General features: G+C 36.3%; 1 protein-coding gene across 1 annotated transcript; it reads left to right on the forward strand.

The window, feature by feature from the left end:
* The first annotated feature begins 2846 nt into the window (after positions 1–2846).
* Positions 2847–22380, forward strand: LOC134528346 (centrosomal protein 43-like). Its single transcript, XM_063361898.1, has 8 exons — positions 2847–3264; positions 7123–7176; positions 7937–8138; positions 11270–11409; positions 17759–17943; positions 19277–19434; positions 20604–20728; positions 21984–22380. Exons 1-8 carry the CDS (start codon positions 3190–3192, stop codon positions 22017–22019), a joined length of 975 nt encoding a protein of 324 aa, XP_063217968.1. The 5' UTR covers positions 2847–3189; the 3' UTR covers positions 22020–22380.
* The last annotated feature ends 1087 nt before the right edge of the window (positions 22381–23467 follow it).

Below are 23467 nucleotides of genomic sequence, written 5' to 3' on the forward strand. Positions count from 1 at the left end.
AACGCCCCATAGGAATGAGCGGGGAAGTTTTGGCCAGGGCAGACGCGGGGTGCGGAGGGACGTGGACATTGAGTCACACGAGAGCCTGGAGCGAGCTTTTGCCGCACGGACAGAGGACATGAGCCCCGGGAGGGAACCGGACAGGAGCCCGCTGGCTAGCGGGGAAGGGGTAGCATGTGAGAAGGGGCGGGGTCAAATGCAGGCATCCCCGCATCACGGTAAAGCAGAGCGGGTGGCGTGTCTTAAGGGGCAGGAAGGGGAACACGACATAGGGCGGGCACTGGAACTGACAGGTGATGAAGGTGAGGAGATTGAGATTATGGAAGTGGTGGAGAGGGACATAATAGTGTGGCCGTCGAGTTACGAGCTGGCGGGGAATGAGCAAGAGGGGACCGTCACGGAGCCAGAAGCAGACAGCGAAAATGCGGAGTCGTTAGGGGACTGGTACTGCCCTATCTGGCCAGTGGACATCAGCCTGGCTACCTCCAGTTTTACGGTTTCCGTTACGGAGCCGGAGTCGGAAGGGGAGGAGTCGGGCGTGCGTAGGTCAGTCTAGGGGAGGAAGAACCCGCCACGCCGACGGCAGGCGCCTGTGCAGTCGTGATGTCCGGCGATTCCTGATGAGGGGGGTCACGACCACACGGAGGTACTGGTGGGAATCCTGGTAGACACGTCGTGCGACGTATCGGACCAAGCTGTCCAGGGGTCCACGACGTCAGGGGAGGGGCCGGGACCCTCAGTACAGGGGGACGAGACAGGGAGACCTTCCCGGGCGCAGTGGGCGCCGGCCTACCTGAAAGTATACGAGTACCACCCACTACTGACTCAGACAACCACCGGTGTCGAGACGCCACGCATCAGCATGATGAACCTGCTGCTCTGGTTCGCGCAGAGGGGTGACACGGACAGGACATCCCTAGGGCGGCCAGCCGGCACGCAGCACGTACCCGATTGTGACTTGTAAATATGTTCAGTGTAGAGGGGCGTTGGCGCACATAGTGCACTCGTTGAGGGGGGGGGGGAGGCATTTGACATCGACCCAAGTGTCTCCCCTGCTCATATAGTCCGTTATGCTGCGCCAACCCCTGATCCTCCCCTGCCCCGTGCAGTGATGTGTGTTATGAGGAACATACTTTTATATTTAATAATGTGTCATGAATATTATTTTAATGTATTATTTTTTCTGTAAACTTTTGTAATTATTGTTATACGTGTTTCTGAAATATTATGTGATATATTCACGGTAACTGTCACCGGGCATTGAAGCCGAGGCGAACACCCTGAATCTCTCCGAGCGCCAGGGGCGCAACAGCAGTGGGGGCAAGGGTATTTTGCCCCCCCTCTGAAACCTTGAAGTGGGGGCAAACGGGGGCAAATAAAGTGCTGTGTAATCAATTTTTAGATAATAAAACTGCTTAAATAGCACCATTTTCCACCATGAAATACAAATTTTCCCAGGGGAGGACCCCTGGACCCCCCGCTTCAATAGGGGGGATCGATGATTCTTTATAAAAAGACATATTTCCCCCCCCTTTGAAAATTTAGTTGTTGCACCCCTGCCGAGCGCTGTACGTGTTGTTTAGGGGGGGGGGGGACGGGCGGAGAGGCAGAGATGCGGCAGGAGGGGGCATTTGGCATCTGGCGGCTGGACGAGGTCATCGCACAGTGAGACGCAGAGCCAAGATCACCGACGGTTGAGATCGTGTCAAGGGGAATTGAGACATCACGACCATGTGGATTACGCGCAGATCGTTTTTGTAAATAGTTAAATTGTATATAAGGGTTTTTCTTGTTTCCATGAAATCAGACTTTGCGCGTGTCGGCGGACGCTGGCGTATCGCAACGAGACGGACTTCACGTCTCCGGCGCTGGCAATCAGAATGACTTTGTTTTTTCTCTCTACCATTCAGGAGGGGCATAATAAGTTCTTCATACGTACGTGTCGCGAGACCACGGGGGCAGCCCGCACTCGGCGCCTGCCCACCGAAACACGTGTAGCCGAGCTTCACTCCGCGGACAGAACGGGTGTTGAGTCGCGCGCAGCCCATGTAAAGAGACTGTGTGAAAGACTAAGTAAAACGTTGTGTCACAACTGACGAACTTTTATTGTATTACGGGTAGTGATAATTTCTTCTTGCCAGAAGGCCTGAACCCCGACCCGAGAATAGGACATAATCAGCTAAATCATGGGGGGGGGGGGGGGTGATATCCGTGACTACGAACGACACCTTAATTGCCACTAATCAGTAGTCCTTACCATTTTACAATTTTGTTGAAACTAACGTCTTTGCTCTTTTAATTTACTTTAATTAATATTATGTTTCTGAAGTCATACACAAATAAATACCATTTATGGAAAATGGGTGTGATTGTAATTTGTTGTATAAATTAATTTGGTCCTTAATGCAGTGGTTACCACAAGGGGGGGTGGGGGGGGGTAACGACGCAGACTGCGTCATTAAAATTTCAGGGGGGTGGGGGTGGTTAAAAGATGAGAAAAATGTATATATTATTTACATAATTATAGCTTCTAATGTGAAAATACGTTTCTGGTGCTTTGATAATTGAAAGGGATCTTGTAAATCAAATTTGCAACCCCACACTTTCCTCAACAAAAGCAGTTTGGTATCTGTCGGTTCCGGATGGAAATATTACCTGATATGACCAAAATTATTATTATTATTATTAGAAAATCAGTTTTAATTAATGCAAAATGTGTTAAAATATAATACTAAAAAAGTATAATATTATAAAATAATTGAATAAATCATTGAGAAAATGGCATAACAATTTTGGGTTTGTTGGTGGCGCATCATTAGTTTTTTTGGTAAGGGGGGGTGGGTGGCGAGTCATAGTTATTTGGGGGAGGGGGTGGGCACCTCTGCATAATGGAACTGCAGGACCTCAAGTTTTTGATATATCTAGATCATAAGAAACGGATCAGTGTTTTTAAATAGTCACTGATAGATTCGATGGTTCAGTCAGAATATATTTAGCAGTTGCTTTGTTTTTTTTTTTAAAGAAAACGTTTTATTTGTTAACAATTTTAATATAAAATGCACCTTACGAACGGCCATGTATCTTTGCGTCTTTGGTGTATTTTATGTTTTTGTTTCTTAATTCCTACCCGGGATTTTATGAAGTTTTAAACCTTATGCAATAAAATTCTTTTCAAAGCTAAAATTTGTCATGGACGAAGAATGTGAGTTGCGTAATCTCGTTGAAAAGACTTTAGAAAAAAATGGGACACTTGCTAAACTGAGGGTAAGTAACTATATAGGTATGGAAAAATATTTTTATAAAGATTTTACCATTCACTCGAATCTTAACAATCATGCGTTTAAGGTGATTTCACAGTGTCTCGAATTTTCAATTTAAAAAAAATGTAAAATTCAAAAAATGTTAATTAAAGAATGTAATTTGCTATAGGAGCGACTTATAAAGATAACTGGAGTATGACAGTTTACTCATGTTATACATTTATTGTAATTTATTAATGCCGATTTCACAGTTTCGTAACATTAACACTACACAAAAATTCAATTTTCAGAAATTTGAATTCTTTTTCTTAGAAAAGCACCTACCTTAGAAAATTACGCTGCTAGTTATGCTAATGACTTCTTTTCCTAAAATTCCTGTTCTGTAGGGCAGCGAGGGTAGTGGAAAAGGGTGAAACTGGTATAGGACAAGATGCATAAACCATTTGTGGTGGGGAACACTTCTAGTGAGGAGGTTTGCAATACAAGATCTATGTAATCATTCGACCGTTGCCATTTTCATATTTTGCCGTGTTCGCGTGAATGCCTAAATAAGAGAAATTTTCCGTTAGGTAAGGTTAGTTACATTATAAATACTTCAAATTAAACGGAAATTAAAAATAATATCAATTTATTTTACTTGTTGTATAGTTTTAAGTATTTATGATGTAACTGACCTGAACTAACAAAATGGGACAAAGGTAGATTAGGTCAGGTCAGCTACATTATAAATACTTTGAAACTGAACGGACATCAGAAATAATAAAATTAATTTTAATGGTTGTTTAGTTTTAAAGTATTTATAATGTAGCTGACCTAACCTAACAAACAGGAACAAAGGATTAACAGTAGACTTGTGTAGTTCGCGAACGAACTAGTTCGGAAGAGCGTTCCCACAGACGAACTACGCGAACTAGTTCCCAGATCCCTCGCTCCTCAGTTCATTAGTTCGTTCTTTTTCCGATCTCCTTCTTTTAGTTCTGTGCACATGATCTGGCTCTTATCAAAAGTCTTCACTCGTTCTCCCTTTCGGGTATTAATTACGGCTTTGTCGCTGGTCTTTTTGGCTGGCTATCGTTATCGCTCGGGTCGGATAGCTGAAATTTCAGACGTCTAATGGATACTGACTTTACAAAAATGTTGACTCTTGATCGCTGCAAATGTTTACTGCAATGAATCATTTTCAGATGATAGCTTTATACTCGTGACCGAGCACGGTACCTTCGCGGTGGGGAAACCGTGGTGTATACTGAGAACAAGTCAGACATAATTACATTAGGTAGTTATATCAGTGTTTACAAAATGATTTCAATATTCATAAAATAATTTTGACAGCTGATGACAACTTTAATATTAAAATTTTGACTTATATAAAACCATTGTTAAATAAACTTATTTTTGACGTGACAAAGTCTAATAAATCGATGAACGCCAGATGCACGCATGAAAAAGTGTCCCGTTATGCACATTGTCACGTTACGCTGTGTACCGTTACGCTCATTTTGTACGCTTGCGCCGCATCTATCTCTCTTCCACTCGATTGGAACAACCATCGATTTGACTTTTTCGAGGCATATTAAACTTGAAACACTCCCATTAGTTTCCTACTTTTCCTATCATCGTCCTATCCTTAACAGAATAACACAGATTGGAAGAAGTTAAATAGCAAACATGTATAAAAGTTATAGTTAAAATAATATCTTCGTTAAAGTAATAAACATATTTGAATTAATGAGTGCAAATAAAAGTACATTTAACAATTAAATTGTAGATTTCATTTCACTCCTTCTTTGTATAAATACAAAATAGTGATAATTCAATAACAATGATTAAATTTTATTAATAGAAGTATGCTATCATTTCATCAATGTTTTGTTATGACGTCACGTTAAACTTTCGTCCGTAAACCGACTTTACAGACAAACAATTTTTTGTTGATTATTTCTAAAACTTAAAAAAAAATTAAAATTTGTATTTTTATAGGCATAAAACAGTACTTTATTCACTAAAATAAACACATTTCATAAATAATGTTTCTTAAACTAGCTAATAAATAAATTCTTTTAGAAATTAAAATTTTTCGATAATAGTGTATGTTAAGTGCACTTCATGAAGAATAAAAACAGAACTGTTATATACACCATTTTACCCAATTATGTAAATTATTGTTTTATTTACTCATTTGATGTATAATAACCCAAAAAAGGATAATAATCTAGGCGTTCACAACACTGATCATTATAAAAAATAACTATTATAACATACAAAGAAGATCGCCTGCAGTAGCGGTAGCAAAGCGAACGAACTATCTGTGACCTGTCTTCTTTGAATTCGAGATGGGAGCGGACGAACTAAAAGAGCGACCTAGTTCGCCAAGGAGCTGCGAACTAAAAGGAGCGCTCCCGGTCGCGAACTACAATGCGCAAGTCTAATTAACAGTAGGAACGAACGTAATTTTTTAAAGCATAAAAATTTGAAACGTTAAAACTCACCTAAGTTGAAGGCGGCCTATTGGTTCATTTGAATATTGGCCTATCACGAACTATCACGTGACAACATTATCCGGAAAAAAAATTGATACTTGTAAACAAAAAACAATGGTGATAGCCTTGTGAATGTGCAGGTATAGTGATTAAAATTTAAAAATTCGATATCTCCAAAAGTAATTGGAATTTCTTATCTCCGCAGGCTGTAATGAAAAGAGGACGTAAAAGAGCATATAATAAAAGTTATTTCAGATTTTTATAAAAAAATTTTTACAATAATTAAAATTTAAAAATTCGATATCTCCAAAAGTAATTGGAATTTCTTATCTCCGCAGGCGGTTATGAAAAGAGGACATAAAAGAGCATATAATGAAAGTTATTTAAGATTTGTACGATTTTTTTTGGCGCTAATTTGTACACTACATATTTACCAAAAAGAAGTTAATTAACTGAAACTAACACTTGTGTTATGCTATAATTTAATGTTAAGAGCTATCAAATGAAAATTTTTAATTTAATAAGTTTTAAAAAGAATTTCTGTTAATACTAAATTTAGTAATATTAAATTATTATTTTTAAACATTGCCATATTTATTTATTTGTCATGAAACAGTAACTATAATCATTCCAATACATTTTTCTAAACTAACTACATACAGGTTTGGTGCTATAGTCCTATCGAGAGGTAGAAACCAGGCCTGAGGTTACTCTTCTTCAGTTTCAGATGAATAGTGTGTAAATGGAAAATTTGGGCCGATGGAGTACAAAACTATTTTTTTTTTTTAGGGGAGAGGGCCACAAACCCTAAACTCTACCTTTGGCCACAAAATGTCTGTGCGGCCCTGCACATGGTGGAAGCCAAACTGCAAGTTAATAAATTATTTTTGTGTAAACTCTGTCCATTGTAATTTTGGTGTTTTTATTACTTGTGTAAATAAAGTTGTATCTTCACTAAAATAATCACAAGGTTTGGTTACATTACATGTGGGTTTTTTTTTGTGCACTCTTTTATACCCCCTTGATTTTATCCCCCTTTATTATGTTCTGCCATGTTATATTAGCATTGTTGTTACGGTAAATTTGCATTATTATGAGGATTTGGGTTTAACCAGAGAATACATAGTGGAAAAAAAGAGGGGGGGGGGGGGGGAAATGAAATAGTGACATGTTAACCTGTTTTTTCTGTATTCACAAAATTATTAACTTAAATTATGGTGAGTAACATAACTATTAATCCAAATTAATTTAGTATTAAAAACAGTTTTGCTAAGTTTGTGTCCTTTAAATGCTTTATGCCTGATAACTGGGAATATTATTTTTAAAATGGCAGTGAAGCATGTTGAGAACGTCTGTCATGAACGTGTTCTGTGTGTCCGTAGGCCCAGCTCCGAGCTAGCGTGTTCCTGGCCTTGGAAGAGCAAGATATAAGTGAGGTACCGCTGCTGTGAAGGGATTTACACGTTACAAATAACACTGCACTCTCATATTCCTGTCAGTGTGAACAGGTGTAAATGCTATCAAATACTGAACAGTTTTCTGTGCTTTTAAGTGGGAGCAAAACTGAAAATAAAATTCCGAGCATTTGTTGCTATGATAGTCACAAAAATTATAATTTTAAAAAACTTTAATTGCTACTTAAATTATATATTCATATACAAATTATAAAATAATTATAATAATCTTGAAGTTCTCACAGTATAAACAAGAAATTTTCTTTTATTCTTTCCTATTTCATCAATGTATTTTTCTATCAGAGGACAATATTGTCTTTTAAACACTTATCATTTAATTAATTATATCAGTGTGTATGTCCATTGTTTGTTAGCTGTCTTTAATAGGGTGTATTTTAGTAGCTGTCTTTTTGTTGTTTTGTCTATCGTGTACATCCTTTAAACTCACTTTTGAGTGTTGTTGTTCATGTAACAGTGTATATAAAATAAATAAATGTTCAATAAAATGATTTCATTTTGTATACTAATATTAACTTAATAATTTTTAAAATAAAATTTTGGTCATTGCCAATTTATATGTAGTACTGTAGTCTCCGTTGTTATTTCTCAGCATGATTTGTGATAGCAATGTTTTAGTTGGTAAATTAATCACTTGGAAATGTTAAAAGTACTTGCTCACAGTCATGGTGTTACATGCCAGAGCACTTATGTGGGTAAGCAGCTACCTGTGTGGGTGTTTCAGGTGTTCGTGAGCAAACCTCTGCAGGAGTTTGTCAGCACAACCGAAGGCGCGCTCGTTGCGTGTCTGGTGCGAGAGTTCCTCGAATGCTTCGGCCTGGACATCTCGCTGTCCGTGTTCGACCCCGAGACAGGCGTGGGTAAAGATTACGAACTCTGCGGCAGGAAAACTCTCTGTCAACAACTTGGTATCAATATTTCTAATGGTAATTATCATCAAAACAATTTTGATATGAATAGTGCATGTCCTTTATATACATTATTTTGAATTGGAAACACAGTGTAAGTCTAGAGCTTTCAGTGACAATAAAACACTTTTTTTTGTGTGATCTTGGTTCGATAGTAAACATTTGCATCCACATAATCTTTGCCTCAGGATATCCGCACCCCAATTTACTCCTAAATGTAAGACTTTTGGGGAAGACACCTAATTTTGTACCATAAGCATTAAGACAAAATTTTATTTTCACATTTATATTAAGCAAGGCAGGATTGGCAAGACTGGACGGAACACAGTTGTTCCTGTTGGCTTGTCCGTTCAGAAAGACCTACTTGGATAACACCCATGATTAGAGTGTTGAGTATAGTTATGGTGTTAGAAAAAACCAAATACAGTAAAACCTTTTTGTTGCGACCCCATTTATTGCGACCACCTATCTATTACAACCCTATTTCGAGGAACCGTGAAAATATTGCTGAAAATCCGAAGAAAATCGGACAGAAAATAAGTTTCTTGTGGTGAGTAGCATGTCACTGCGTTTCTCTTGCCGAGTGCCGACTTGGTTTAACTGCCGCAGCGATGTTTATTTTGACAGCTCAAGCAATTATCTTTTCCCGTGGGTTGATAGAAGAAGGTCGCTTCACCCAGCATAAAAAAAAGCTACGCCACTTATTCCCCATGCAGGAAACACACTGGCTGCCGTCTGTCTCCCCCGCATTTATCTTTCTTCTAACATTTCACGTCTCACCTCTCGCGCGAGCAATAACGAAGCGACCACGCATTTCGCAGTTTTATGCTTTGTTTGGTGACAGCAGCTTGATTTTATTCGGTATATTCCTTTCCATTCCGTTTATACGACCGATTTTTGAGGAACCGTGAAAAATTTGAGCAGAGAAAGTCAAAAATTTGAGTAAAATCGGCTGAAAAACATGTCTGTTACACTTTGTTGGGCGCTGTGTGTTCACATTTATCTTGGCGAGCGCTGTACTGTAAGCAGGCGGGCAAACAAAAGATGGCTAAAAATAGATACCACCCCTCTAGACTGTCCACGCTAGCCAATACCGGTAAACTGCGCGCATCACCTGATAGCATCTGTGCGCGCGTCTATTGCCGTCCCTGTCCCGTGCCGAAGTATTAGGTGCTTCAAGTGTGCGTGAGAGATAAGATAAAGAAGGTGAAGAGCCCTGTCAGCAAGTGTGTTTGTGGGAGGGGGAGACAGAGATAAAAGAGAGCGAGCCCTGCAGCAAGCGGAAGTAGTGAAGGTCGACATTTACCGTCAGGGCGCTTGCACACGCTCCGGCACAACCGGAGCCGGAGTTGGCACCGGCACCGGAGGACTCACAAGACAACAGTTCCTTATGGAGTGCCGCACACGCAGTCCGGGCCGGCAGGGAAACGGGTCCGGCTGCCGGCATGCCGGAGTGCAGCCGGAGATGACCTCGACAATCCGGACTACCTGCCCGGCGGGGAGCTGGGCAGGGGAGTGGGCTGCCGTCACCAGGGCCGCAACTAGAGTCTCTGACACCCGGGGCATGAATGGATTCGTGCCCCCCCCCTCTTTTTTTGCACATACCACACCAATAAAGCGGGGGGTCCGGGGGCCCTCCCACGGAAAAATGGTGCTATTTAAGCATTTTCCATACCTACATGTAACAGTGTCTGTGCTACTGTACCTTCCATGCATGAACCCACTATGTCCATAAAGTAGTCCGTATAATCACTAAACTTGTTCATTAAATATGTTGAGACGTTATATTATAATCAGATTAGACATTCCTGACATGCAAGTTAAAAAACATTTTACCAGTTAAGTACCAGTTGTAGTAGGAATTACAATGCAAGCGATTTCGGCGCCCCCACAGCTTTGCGCTCGGGGCAATAGAAAAATAGAATAAAATAATAAAATAGAAAAATGAATAGAAAAATCAATAAGCAATATTAAAAGCTGAAAACTATTTTACTTAAACATTTCCGTGTGATATTTATCTGTAGGCCTTATTCATGTCTGTAAGGTATGACAGTGTGAGCTATAGACTGATTTTACTTACTTTACTGGAAAAAAAAATCTACCTAGGAACAAAATAAATTTTGTTTACTTTGTATTTAATATTTAATGTTTTTTAAGTAAAAGCCTAAAGTAAAGAATTATGAAATCAATGATATATTTTGATAGTTAAAATTAGGTTATCAAGAAGAATTTTGCTGCAGTTTATTATGCTGTTTATTGACTTCCATTTCTGTTTTTGGCTGTGTTAATGACTTAAATTTTGGTGTCATTGATATTCACAATATAATCTTGCCTCTACTCATGAGTCATGTTCATCATGTATAAAAATTAAATATTAGTAATGATATTTGTATGGCTTTGTTAGGAAATATTGCAGCAGGTAATAGTATGTGGTACAGAACAAAATAAGCACCTTCTAAAGAAGCATAGTATAGAAAATAAGGGAAGTGTCACAGTCATTAACTGTTTCAACTTCAGCCCACATTGCGTTATCATAAGAAGTCATCGGTATATAGAACAACTGTGCTGATCTAGACTATGGTAAATGACACTTGAAGTGACATCCTGTTGCATACTACTAACGATACACTCAAATGTAGCCTGGTATATGCAGTGTAAAGAATGCAGTAGAGCAGGAACAGTAATTCGTAGATTAATTAATTGGTCTCCGTTCCATGCCTTCTGGTATGGGCAGTCTATGCGAATGTGATTTAATTTAATTTGTAAATAGTTGCCGCTTCTAAATTCTTGTATGTAATTTTATTTTTCCAGTGCTTATTATTATTATTATTATTTTATATAACAAATTTGGATCTTGTTTGGTTGTTTTACTGGATATGTAGTTAAAATGAATTGAAACCCTTAGATTTTTAAAATCTAAACTTTGTTTTAATTTTTGAGAGTATTGGACGTGTAATGAATTTTATTGTGTTTAGTACAAATTATCCAGGAAAAGTCAAAAAAAAATTTTTTTTCCATGAATTTCCCACTTGAAATTTCTTTTGAGTTGGGTTTCCTTGTAAATTACAGGGTTGTGTGTGACAAGCACAGCCAACTAGGATTCTTGGATTTCATTTATTTATTTATTTTTGACTGGTGTTCGTTTCCAGAGACAGGCACCAAAAAAAGGCCCCTTCTGGCCCACCTGCTGAAACTAGACAAGACCGCCAGCAGGTCTGTCGAGATCCCCCGAAAAGAAGAGGAACTACACGTAGCTTTCCAGAAGTCTGCATCCGTCTCAGATGAAAACGTGAGTATCCCGGTGCATTCAAGTCACCTATCAGGACAACAAGTTTTGTTTCTTTTGTGTAATGGAATCTCATTAAGGGGAAGAGATAGTAACCAAAAACCCCACACAGGTTTCAACAGTTCTCACGCCATAACAACTCTCTATTGTTTAATACTGAAAATTTGCCTTCGTTAAGGTGCAGAAATCATACATTAAGAGAATTTCAGAGATAAAATAGAGTTTACTGACTGTATTATTACAGTTGTAGTCATTCCCTTAAATTAATAAAATACTAAATTTACTAAATTCTGATGATTTCATAGCAGGGTATGTTGATTTTAATCAGCATGATTTAAATCATGATTTTAATCATGATTTAAATCATGTGATTTTTTTTTAAATCTCATGATTTAAATCATGTGATTTTTTTTAAATCTCATGATTTAAATCATGTGATTTTTTTTAAAATCAGTGAATAAAATTAATTTATATGATAATATGAACATTAATATTTCCTATACTGTATTGTTTAAACCAAGTAATCATGCCTACTTACATAAAAATTGACTGCTGCAAAGATAGAATGAAAATTGAATAGTACTTAATTTCTTCTACAATGTATTTATAGTTATTTTGAAACACATTAAATATAGGTGGGTGGAATGTAACTTTAAATGCCATCTCATTTTCTCTCTTCTCTCCTCTACCTCATGTGTTTGTGTTGTGTGTGTCATATCTCTTTGGCAACAGGTTTGTCTTCCAACAATGTCAAATGCTAATTTTAGAACTGTAGGAAGGAAATTTTCAGTTCTTTGGTATGTCTGGTTTGGTTCAGTCAACATTAAGAAATCGACTGGGTACAGAAAAAGCTGCAAAACTTGTATTTTTGTTTCAAATTTTTAATAAGTAATATTTTATGTAGAAGTTTTACTTTGAATACTCTCGAATGTGTGAATTTCTGAGAAGAAGAACAAAAGGAAATTGTGGTTTTGATTTAAATTACTTTATTTAGAACAATTGTACTACAAGACTATAAGGAATGACAGAAGTGACAAATTTACATTTAAATATTATATATTTTCAATGATGTAGTTATTTTCTATAAGACATATTTTTTTTTACTAATGTTAACTATGTTACTGTACTAAAAATTTTCATAAAGTGACATCATTAATATTAATGTTTCCTTAAAACATTATGCAATGTAAAATGTGGTTATTTCAAAGAAAGAAAATTAGGCTAGTTGTCTTTACAAAATGAATTAATCTGTTATTAATTGTACTGTAGAGCAAAGTCAAGTCATGAAAACAGTCATGAAAATGTACTGTATATTACACAGATTACAATTTTTTAAATTTTAATCAGTGTCGGCCGGGAGTTCCAGTGTCGGCCGGGAGTTCAAGCCGGACAGACGTGTCTTGTGCGCGCAGTCGGTTCTTGTAATTATTGATGTTCAAAGTGTGATAACTATCAATATTGATTTGTCTCTATTAGATCAGCAAGACTTTAAGGGGTTTCCCTTACCCTTACAAGATGGTGTATTTGTGAACTGTATTAATAATACTAATTTAGCCATGTTCAGGTCGCCTACGAAAAAATCGTCAAATAATACGGTCGACAGCCTGAATAAAAATTCTAATTCACCTTCATTTACTCTGAAACTTCAAGACACCAACATGGATGATCTATTTAATATGGTAAAATCTCTCTGTGTTAAGTTTGATGAGCTTAAGAGTGAAAATGCGGTGCTTAAATCCTTGTTAATGGACTCAAGAGAAGAATACTCTTTAATCAAACAAGAGTTAAAAGAGATCAAAAAAAGCTTATACATAAAGCAAAATTCAGACTTATCTTACAGCCAAGTGACCAAAAGAGCGCCCAATAATAAGGTGATCGATGTTAATGGTGCAGTGAGTATACCCAGCAACAGCTCCACGTGCAGTGACCTACTTTCTGGTCAGCAAGAAACGCGCACGGTCAGGAACTCCAACAATAACAACCAGCGAGTCGACTCTGAAGGTTTCACGTTGGTACAAAAACAGCATAAGTCAAGACATAATGAAAACCCAGTTGGTACCCATGATCAAGAACGTAAGAAATCTCCACCCCAAGTAGGAATACGTAATACATCCACTCTTAAAACTGTCTCCAAACCTACCTACAAAAAGACTAAATCCCTGTTTGTTACCCGTTTTGAAGCCTCAGTTAAAGAACAAGAAATTATGGATTACATCACAAATGAACTCAATTTATGAAGTATAATACTTATGCTTCATTTCATATATCAGTACTTGAAAATGACTTCAGTAGAATCAATAATATTGTGTTTTGGCCAAGTGGCTGTTTAATTAGCCCGTTTTACGGTAAACTACATCCCGATCAAGTCTACACTAATGCTACCAATCAAGACAATACAGCAGTGACCATCATGCCTCCTAATCCAATGGCGTCAACTTCCACATCTAATTTGATGCTGGAGGAGCATCCTACTTCCCACAGTGAAGCAGTTCCTTAGAAATTATGATATTGCATATCAAAACGTGAGAGGATTAAGAACTAAGTCTAATGAATTTCTGGAAAACCTTTTAAACTCTCATTACGACATTATTTGTTTAACAGAAACCTGGCTCAACGATAATAACATAAATTCTCACTATTTCACAGACCAGTATATAGTTTTTAGAAATGATAGAAATCCTCAACTTACACTGAAAAATAGAGGGGGTGGTGTACTTTCAGCATTTAACAAAACCAAATTTTTATCAGTGCTACCTGTTTACATGTACGACTTTCCCGGTATTGAAGCTATCTGGATCAAGGTAAAAACGTCTCATGCAACAACTTTTATCATCGGAACTATCTACCTAGCCCCGGACATCTCGCCGAACAAATATCTCGAGTACCTTGAACACTTGGAAGAAAAACTATCTACCACTCAAGAAGATATTTTAATTCTTGGTGATTTTAATGTTCCAGGTATTGATTGGCTCACTCGGCACTCTTCAAACATTACTCATTCACATGTCAAATCCAAAGCCAATTACCTTCTCAATTTTGTGTCTACATTGGGTCTGACCCAATATAATCACACCCAACCTTGCAAAAATCTTCTCGATTTATGCTTAACAAATCTACCTCAGTGTACAGTAACGCAAGCCTCTGAAATACTTACCAAAGAAGATCTGTATCATCCAGCTCTAAACATTAACATTGAAATTTATTCTAGCTCAAGAAGTGTTTATCCTCCCTACAGAAATTGCAAGGATGGTAATTTTTTAGGTCTTTATAACTCCATAAAAAATTACGACTGGTCTCATTTCTATGAATCAACCAATGTTAATCATCAGGTGGATGTTTTAACAAATTGTATAACTGACAATATGAACATATTTATACCACTAATTTCTAAAAAATTACCCAAATATCCATTATGGTTTTCTAATGACTTAATTCAAGCATTAAAATCAAAAAAACATTTTCACAAACTTTATAAACGATCCAACAATCCTTATTATTATTTACAGTTTTCACATTTTCGCAAAATGGCAAAATCTTATATAAAACGTGATAAAATTAATTGGATCCGCTCTACTAATAACAACATCAAGAATAATCCAAAGAAATTCTGGAAGTATGTTAAATTAATGAAAGATGGTTACTATGAACAATATTCTTTAAAAATCAATGATGATATTTGTGATGATCCAAATGTTTTATCTAATGTTTTTGCACAATATTTTTCCAGTGTCTACAAGACTTCAACCAATAACGTGACGTCTTCAAACATGTCCTCGGATTCTATTCCTATGTGCTACATTTCCGAATCCCTTATTCTATGGGGCATCAAGGCTCTCAAGTCATCCAAATCCACCGGCCCTGATGGCATCCCTAATTTTATCTTAAAAGGCTGTTCGTACTTATTAGTTCCTCTTCTTTATCATATCTTTAACACCAGTTTGCATTCTCAAGTTTTCCCTGACAAATGGAAAATAGCAAAGGTCATTCCGATACACAAACATGGCTCTAAATTGATTGTGTCAAACTACAGACCAATATCTTTACTTAATGGCTTCGCAAAAATATTTGAAAAAATTATACACAAAGTTTTAAATTTTCAACTTCAAAATAAATTATCAGCCACTCAGCACGGTTTCAGATCTGGAATGTCCACCACTACTAACCTAATTACTTTTCTTAACCCAATCCATAATGTAGTTACTAACAGAGGTCAGGCAGATGCCTGTTATTTTGATCTAGCCAAAGCATTCGATACAGTAAACCATTCGCTACTTTTAAAAAAACTATCAGACTTTGGTTTTTGTACTAACTACTTGAACTGGTTTTCTAGCTATCTCAATAATAGATATTTCTTTGTATCTGTCAATAACCATAAATCCTCTTTACACCATGCTAGTTCTGGAGTACCACAAGGTGCCACTCTCTCACCTCTCCTCTTCAATATATTTATAAATGACATTACCATGGTCCTTAATTACTCAACTGGTGTACTCTTTGCTGACGATCTGAAAATCTCTAAAATAATATCTACAGTCAATGATTGCGCTCTTCTACAAAGGGACATTAATGAAATCAATAATTGGTGTCTTCTAAACTTGGTCAATCTTAACGATAGTAAAACTAAGGTAATATCCTTTACTAGGAAATATAACCCTATAGTTTATAATTACATTCTGAATAGTAACCCAATCTCAAAAACTTTCATTATAAAAGACCTTGGTGTCTTTCTAGATTCAAAATTATTTTTTCATAAACAAATCGACTACTTAAACTCCATTTCAAAAAGAACATTTGCTATTATAAAATATATCACTCATTATGCTACCAATTCTGATTCAATTATTTCTCTTTACTTGGCATTAATTCGATCTAAATTAGAATACTGTTCAACTATCTGGAATGACATTGGGTCGACTGATATTGAGAAACTAGAAAATTTACAAAACAAATTGTCTCAACTAATAATTCATAGAGGTTTTCCGCATCCCAAACTTATTCCTCTAGCAGACCGTAGAGCCCATTTGGACTATCTTTTTGTACATAACATTTATAACTATAAAATTAAATGTAGCTATATTCTTGAGAACACCGGATTGAGAATCCCCCAATTCAATTCTCGCCTCTTTTCTAGTTTATGCACTATTTATAACAAGAATGATCTTATTTATAGACTCGTTAAAAACTATAATAGACACAACACCAAGTCAAATTAATTGTGTACAGAGCTATGTTAAAGTATTTAATGTAATTTATATCCTCATACTAATTATAGTCAGTATTTTTTCTCTTTCACGTTTACATTATTGTACTCTATTAAATTTTATGTCTTGCTGCTTACTATCTTACCACTTTGTACTAATTATTATTTTAAGTATTATATTTGTATTTGTCCTTGTGTTGTCTGTGTGTATGGATGTCTTGTCCTTTGTTTCTTGTTTCTTTATGTATTTATGTATATTTTGTATACGTCGTGCCCACCACTAAAGTCCCTGGACTGTTGGTGCGCATGTAACAAAAATTTAAATAAATAAATAAATAAATAAATAAAATCTGATTTTAATCAAAAAAACCCGATTTTAATCAAAAAAATCTGATTTTTTTGATTTTTTAAAAAAAATCAGGATTTTTTTCATACCCTGTTTCATAGGGAAAACAGCCAGTCAATGGAACTTCAGGGGTTTGGGCATTCAGTTAGATTATCACTATACTGTATACTTTAATGAAGCCAAAATTTGAAAATGAAACAAATAACATTGTTATGGCCTGAAAACTGTATAAACCAATATTTATTTTGGTTCTTCTCTCTCACTCTGTTATATCAGATCAAGGTAGAACCAGAGCGCATCCAAGATAACAAGAATCAGGGTCAGCTGAAGAATCTGGGGAAAATCAATGTAACACAATGTTGTTATAGGATATTTCCTTTGTATTGATAATAACATAGTTTGAAACACATTTAAAGCATAAAAATACTACAGTTTTTACCCGAACATAATGCGACTCAGAATATAATGCATCCTTAAACTTTTTTTTATGAGGTTATAAGAAAAAGACTTTATGGATTGGAAATTTCAATTAATGTTTTGCAACATAGTACATTTTACTCTTATCACACTTAGTTCAATAATGCAAAAATAATGTCATCTAAAGTACATAATTAATTATCAATAGTGTACGCACTTCAGTGTACTACCATAGAAAGAATATATGTATATCTGTCCAGTTTTTATTTTGTCTGATTTGCTCTAAGATTACAGACTTTGGAAAATTCTTTATACACTACAGTTAAAAATACGTAGGGTACGTGTTATTATTGTTGGTGATTAATTTGTGGGTTTCACATTACTTATAGAAAATTTCTGAGCCCACTGTTGGAGCAGTGGCGAGTGGGAAAGCATACAAACCTAAAGACAGCTCTGCAAAATCATCTGAAACACTTGAGAGATGGTCGCATGGGGATGAGACATCTGATGGTGCGGATGCATTGTCAGCAGCTAGGAAAAAGCTCACAGAAGAAAATAAAGAGGATGGAAATTCGTGAGTTTTTTTTCAAATATCATTAGTTTTTTAGTTTTGCTCACCACAATTTTATTATTTTTAAATAGATTGATCTGTTCCAATAAAACATTATAGATTATCTTGCTTTTTTTAATGTGTTCTTTCCTATTACATCCATTTCCTTGTTCTCTCTTATACACTATTTACGAGGGATTTGGCTAGTTTTTCATATTTGCAATTTCTTATGTTGGCTTCTAAAACTTAAGTTCTTTATTTTCTCTCTTGTGCATCACAACTGTCATGTCTCAGGCCGACTTGCAGAGTCAGACTTGAGACATAGGTGGAAATTCAATAGCCCGTCACCTCCGTCTGTCGTCATCTGTCCCTCAACGCCATGCATCCATTCAAGCGATTTACAACATGACTTCATCCTTCCATGAAAATATTATCCCAATATTTTCCTTATAAGTGTTTTTCTCATGGAGACTTATTTCAATTTTGCTTACTATTTATGCTGTGTTTTTTGTATGTATTGTATTAGCATATCCTCAGAAAAATTCAGTTGTGATTTAATTTTTTTTAGACATGAGTTTTAAGAACTGCAGTGTTATCAATGTTGTTATACAAAACATCTGAATGATCTAATACTAACACCACAGGTGAGGTCTGTATTCTAGTAACAATTGACTACCACAGTTAAAACCATTGAAATAATCATCTATCCATCCATTAGAAGTATGAGTTTGTCAGATTTTTGACGGGCCGACAGATGAAATTTTAACTAATAAATTGTATCAGCACAATATCACATTGTTGAGGGATCATACAAATATTACAATTGGTTCTTTTATCAGCGAAACTAGCTGGAATTGTGACTTTTGAGGAATAAGTTGAATAATAACTAAATGGAATGTTTTTTAGGTTACATCAGCTACATTAATAGGACGTAAAATCTTTGCTAAAATTGTAATTTACGTGTTATTAATGTAGCTGACATAACATAGCTAACCTTTCATTTTGTTACTATTCATTATAATTTCTAGAAGCAGCAACTAAAACCTACATCAGTAAAAAAAACTTCTTGAAATGTTTTAATGTTTCCTTCAGCAAAATAGTGGTTACAACAAGCCTGAATATTTTGTTGATTTATCCAGATTAGTTACAATAAACATTCACAGCTAATGATACCACTGCTATATGTGGGGAAATTATGTTTATTACTCAGTGAATTGGAAATGAAAGCTCCTTTATCTACTAGCATCCACTCTGCAACATCTTATTCCTCGTTACAACTGCCAGCGGGAGGGATGGATTGAGCTCCTAAACTTCCCGAAAGACTTGTCCGTGCAGAACGGCATTGTGTTGCATGCAGGCAACCGCAGACCCCCGTCTCTCGCAGTTCTGCAACATGTCTGAGCAACCTTCCTCCGCTGTTTGGCTCTGATGACAATCAGTCACAGCCTTCTCGTTTGTCAGCCCGCAGCTCTGATAGCGACCTAATCCTGAAAGCTTTGAATGATAACGGATTCGGTGAGTCTCGAAACAACCTTTTCCTCTGCTTTCTGCACCCATGAATTGTGTTTGTTTTCATAGGCTTGCTAGTGTATGTAATAAGACTTGTAGTTGGTGAAGTGTCATTGAGGTTGTTGTTGTTAAGTGTTTGAAATAACAGTTGAGAAAGTAGGATATATTTAAGGTACCATACCCAAGGTAATTTATAGAAGTAATTTTATAAAAAACATTCTGTTTAACTACTAAAATTATTTCAAAAAACAAGATGAATAGCTATATTTCTTCCAAATTAATAGCGTCCTAGATAGTGTAAAATTAATTATATTTTGTAGTAAATCATCTTCAAATAGAGATCATAAATTCTTACCAAGGAAAGCAGAACTGGGAGGTTAAACACTTAATGCATACCCTCTGAACTTGAGTCTTTGTGAAAAACCAACTTCCCGGCTTTTGGCAACCCTCCATTATGTCAACGCCCTTGGCTGCCGGACCTGGTGGGAGGCAGTCATTCATAAACCACTTTCATGCACAGGGAGATGGGAGTACAGGAAATTCCAGTAAATAAAAAAAACGGGAGTGAATATTTCCCTGTACAGTTTGAAAATTCCGTAACCATGCTGTTCTGATTACCAAAAGACTGAAAACAGTAGCTTTGATTAAATGCAGTAGTTGCTGTGGAGAAAATGATAGGTAAATTACATATGTAGAATAAGCTAAAGATATGAAGTTGCAGGCCACACATTTAAAAACCAGGTGTACCTAAAATTTTGTACTGAATGTTTGCATGCCATAAATATAGTACACATATGTTACTTACTAAAGTGTAATATTACACATATGATCAGGAGCATATGCACAATGTTGATGTGGTAGAATTTGGCTTGTATGGACCATTACCAAGGAACTGTGTACATATCTACTCATGTACTTGAATAAATCTTTTCTGCTTTCTTTTGTTTGTAACCTATTAGTTAAAAGGGTCGTATTCACTTTGCACGTATGCATGTTTATTGTGTGCAATGCCTTGAATTTTTTTACGGTTTTGTGGCAACTGGAATTTCACATCTATCATAAATATTTAGTGTATGGCTTTGCCTGGAGTATTTGTTGCTTTACGTAAGAAAACATTATATAGCAACTTAGGTGCCGTCAGAATGTCATGGCATGAGACAATATTCATCTTGCAGAGTATGAAGAAGATTTCAACACATCCGACAGTGGGCAGGACAAAACTGCCAGAAGTTTACCAGCGACGGACAGCGACATTGAAGAGGAGCTGGAGGAGAGCGATGAAGCCAGCAACATATCCACGGTGAGTGGGGGTGGAGCTGCTTTAAAGATCAAGACAAATTATCACGCCAGAAACTGTATAAAATGATAAATGATGTGATAATACGTGTGGCTATTTATTCACCTAATGTAATGTAATTACTGCCAGGCTTTTACATTTAACTGCAACATGTTTGTGGGGGTTGAAGAAAAATTTTCTTTCAAAAAAGAATACGTGTTTCTCAAATGCACACATTTTCTGCTGCTTTTTAGTTGGTTTCTCTTTGAGTGTATCACTTTCTGAATATAACTCATAAAGCATTAGTATCCTATGTAGTTCAGTAGGTCCTAAGTGGTCGTGCACACCAGAATTTCAATCTCATGCCATGCATGCCACAGCCGAAGTTCTGGTATATGATTTTTTTGAGAGTCTTCGTGGTAGGTATTCAAGGAGTTCGAAGCCTAATATAATAACAAGGTCCGGTTATCTCAGCCCTTTTATTCATAATGAAAGGTTCCCTCACTCTTACTTTAGCATCCCTGTTTTTCCTGAATCATCATTCTATCTGGCAAGATAACTTATATACTAAAATAAAGATTGCTATCAAAACATATTTTAACGAACTTGCATACAATGCAGAATTGACTATAAAATATTTTCCTGCACAATATACAGTTTGAACTGTTTAACACTTCCATCAATGCTACATAACTATATGATACTGCCAGTCTGGAAAAATAAAATCCAGTCAATTTTGTTATCAAACTTTGAAACATACAGTAGGTATTGATTGCGATCACAAAGTACTATTGATATATAAATTAATTTCACATCAATACTTACTTGTGTACCTTACGTTTAGTTAGTGTTAGCAAAAATTAAATATGGACTGTTAACGACACATAAAATTATGATTTAAATACGTTCTGTTTTAAGACAATTAGATTTTTCATTCTATGAAAAATTACAGCAAGCTTACTTTTTTGTACATAGATATCAGGAGTCTATGCAGAATTATTTTCTTAGGGGGTTGGTAGGAATAGAACCTTTTGTCCTCTGCTTGCTCTCAAATTCTTTTAATTTCCCCTGATAGATATTATCAATTTCCTTGTATTTTTTAGGTTTTCACATTACCTTTTCAATTCCCTGAATTTTCCCAGTTTCTCAATTTTTTTCCGGTCTGTGTGAACCCTGTAATTGCAACCTAAAATCTGATATTTTCCAACAGGATTGTCTTGTAATGCTACTTCTTGATCCAAGTTTTGACGTTGATTTTTACCTTACTTGATGTTTACAGGGCCAAGATTTTGCTGCTGACAAGTCACTGTTATAAGACTCATTGAGAAGACGTACAAAACATCGAGTGTCGAAGTAGTTTCACAACTTAGTGCCTTTTTCACGAGTGATATTAGATTTTTCACATGCTATTAAGTTAGATTATGTTTTCATGCAGCTTTGTGTGTTATGTGTGTTTTTTTTTAATTTGAGAAAAATAGTTTTGGGAAGCACACATGATGTTACAATTTTGTGGCAGTGGGCCATTTACAATTTTAAGACTGTGTTTATGTGTGATTGTGAGAAATGTTATTTATTTGATTGACTTAAAATTTGAATGTTTTAGAAATTAAGGAACAATGCATATTTGTGTCTTGTAATACAAACATATTAAAAATATAATAAGAGCAGTAATAAAATTTATATTGGTTACTTCATTTACATCACAGAAACTTACTTACCGTGCTTTCAATACTCTGCTGTATTTTATGTATATATTGGTGGTAACTGAACTGAGTTAACACCTCTTAAGTCTATCAGAACTCCAATGTCTGAAAGACCTCCACATTCACATTTATTATGTCATTGCAAAAACTGGATGGAAAATAATGACAACAACCTCCTTAGTACAACTTTACATTATGTCATTAGTATATATATTTTATTTTATTGGGCTACTGCATGATAAAACAAATCAACTATATTTGGGGAGGGATTGGCCATGGTCTATACCAAGGCTATGTAATTTTTATATTCTTCCAGTGATTTTGCAAAAAAAAAAAAACTTAAATATTAGTACTAATTGTAGCCAAGATTCAGGGCAGTTATCAGTATACTTGTGGTAATAAATAAAATACATCATGCAATTTCGAGAAATTAAGTGGTTGCCTGATGTAACATTAAAGAAAACAATACAATGATTTGAAGATAAACACCAGCATCATCCATAATCAGAGCACAGACTTGCCCATACAATCATGCGTTGCACTTCCACCTACCTATATAGTCACCAGTCTTAAGGGGCCTGCCGAGTCAGGGGCGGACTTGTGTTAGTGATGCGGGATGGTAAGTGCGACGCTCGCTAGTGCTTGTAGCGCTGTATCCCCTCTGAAGTGGCGTGCAGTCTCGTGCATAGAGCAACTGTGAGATTTGAGCGCTAACCATGACATAATGTGGCGGAGAAATGATGATGAAGGAGTAATGCAAGTCCCTTGAGTGCTTTCAATAAATCTGTACCAGGTGCTTCATGCCTAAACATTTTAGCCATTTTTTACTCTTCTAGAAATATAGTTTAAAAATGAAATATGGAAATATAAACTACTCGTTCACCCTCACCGTACTCTTAAATGCTTTGCGTAAGCACACAATACTTTGATATCTTGAGCAGTTTTCAAATCAAATGTTTTTTTTTCCTGGAGCTCTACTCATCATGTGTGTGGCCAAGGCTCGTAGGGGTTTTGGCTTGCAGACCACATACTCCATACAGAAGAACCATTCCAGCATTTG

This window comes from Bacillus rossius, chromosome 1 (genome assembly GCF_032445375.1).
Source record: "Bacillus rossius redtenbacheri isolate Brsri chromosome 1, Brsri_v3, whole genome shotgun sequence".
Lineage (NCBI taxonomy): Eukaryota > Metazoa > Arthropoda > Insecta > Phasmatodea > Bacillidae > Bacillus > Bacillus rossius.

What these genes read in the sequence shown, in the direction of transcription:
- LOC134528346 (XM_063361898.1), top strand. Translation starts at nt 3,190, where the DNA reads ATGGACGAAGAATGTGAGTTGCGTAATCTCGTTGAAAAGACTTTAGAA. An exon ending in GGACACTTGCTAAACTGAGG is followed by an intron (nt 3,265 to 7,122) that starts GTAAGTAACTAT and finishes GTGTGTCCGTAG; the next exon opens with GCCCAGCTCCGAGCTAGCGT. An exon ending in AAGCCAGCAACATATCCACG is followed by an intron (nt 20,729 to 21,983) that starts GTGAGTGGGGGT and finishes TGATGTTTACAG; the next exon opens with GGCCAAGATTTTGCTGCTGA.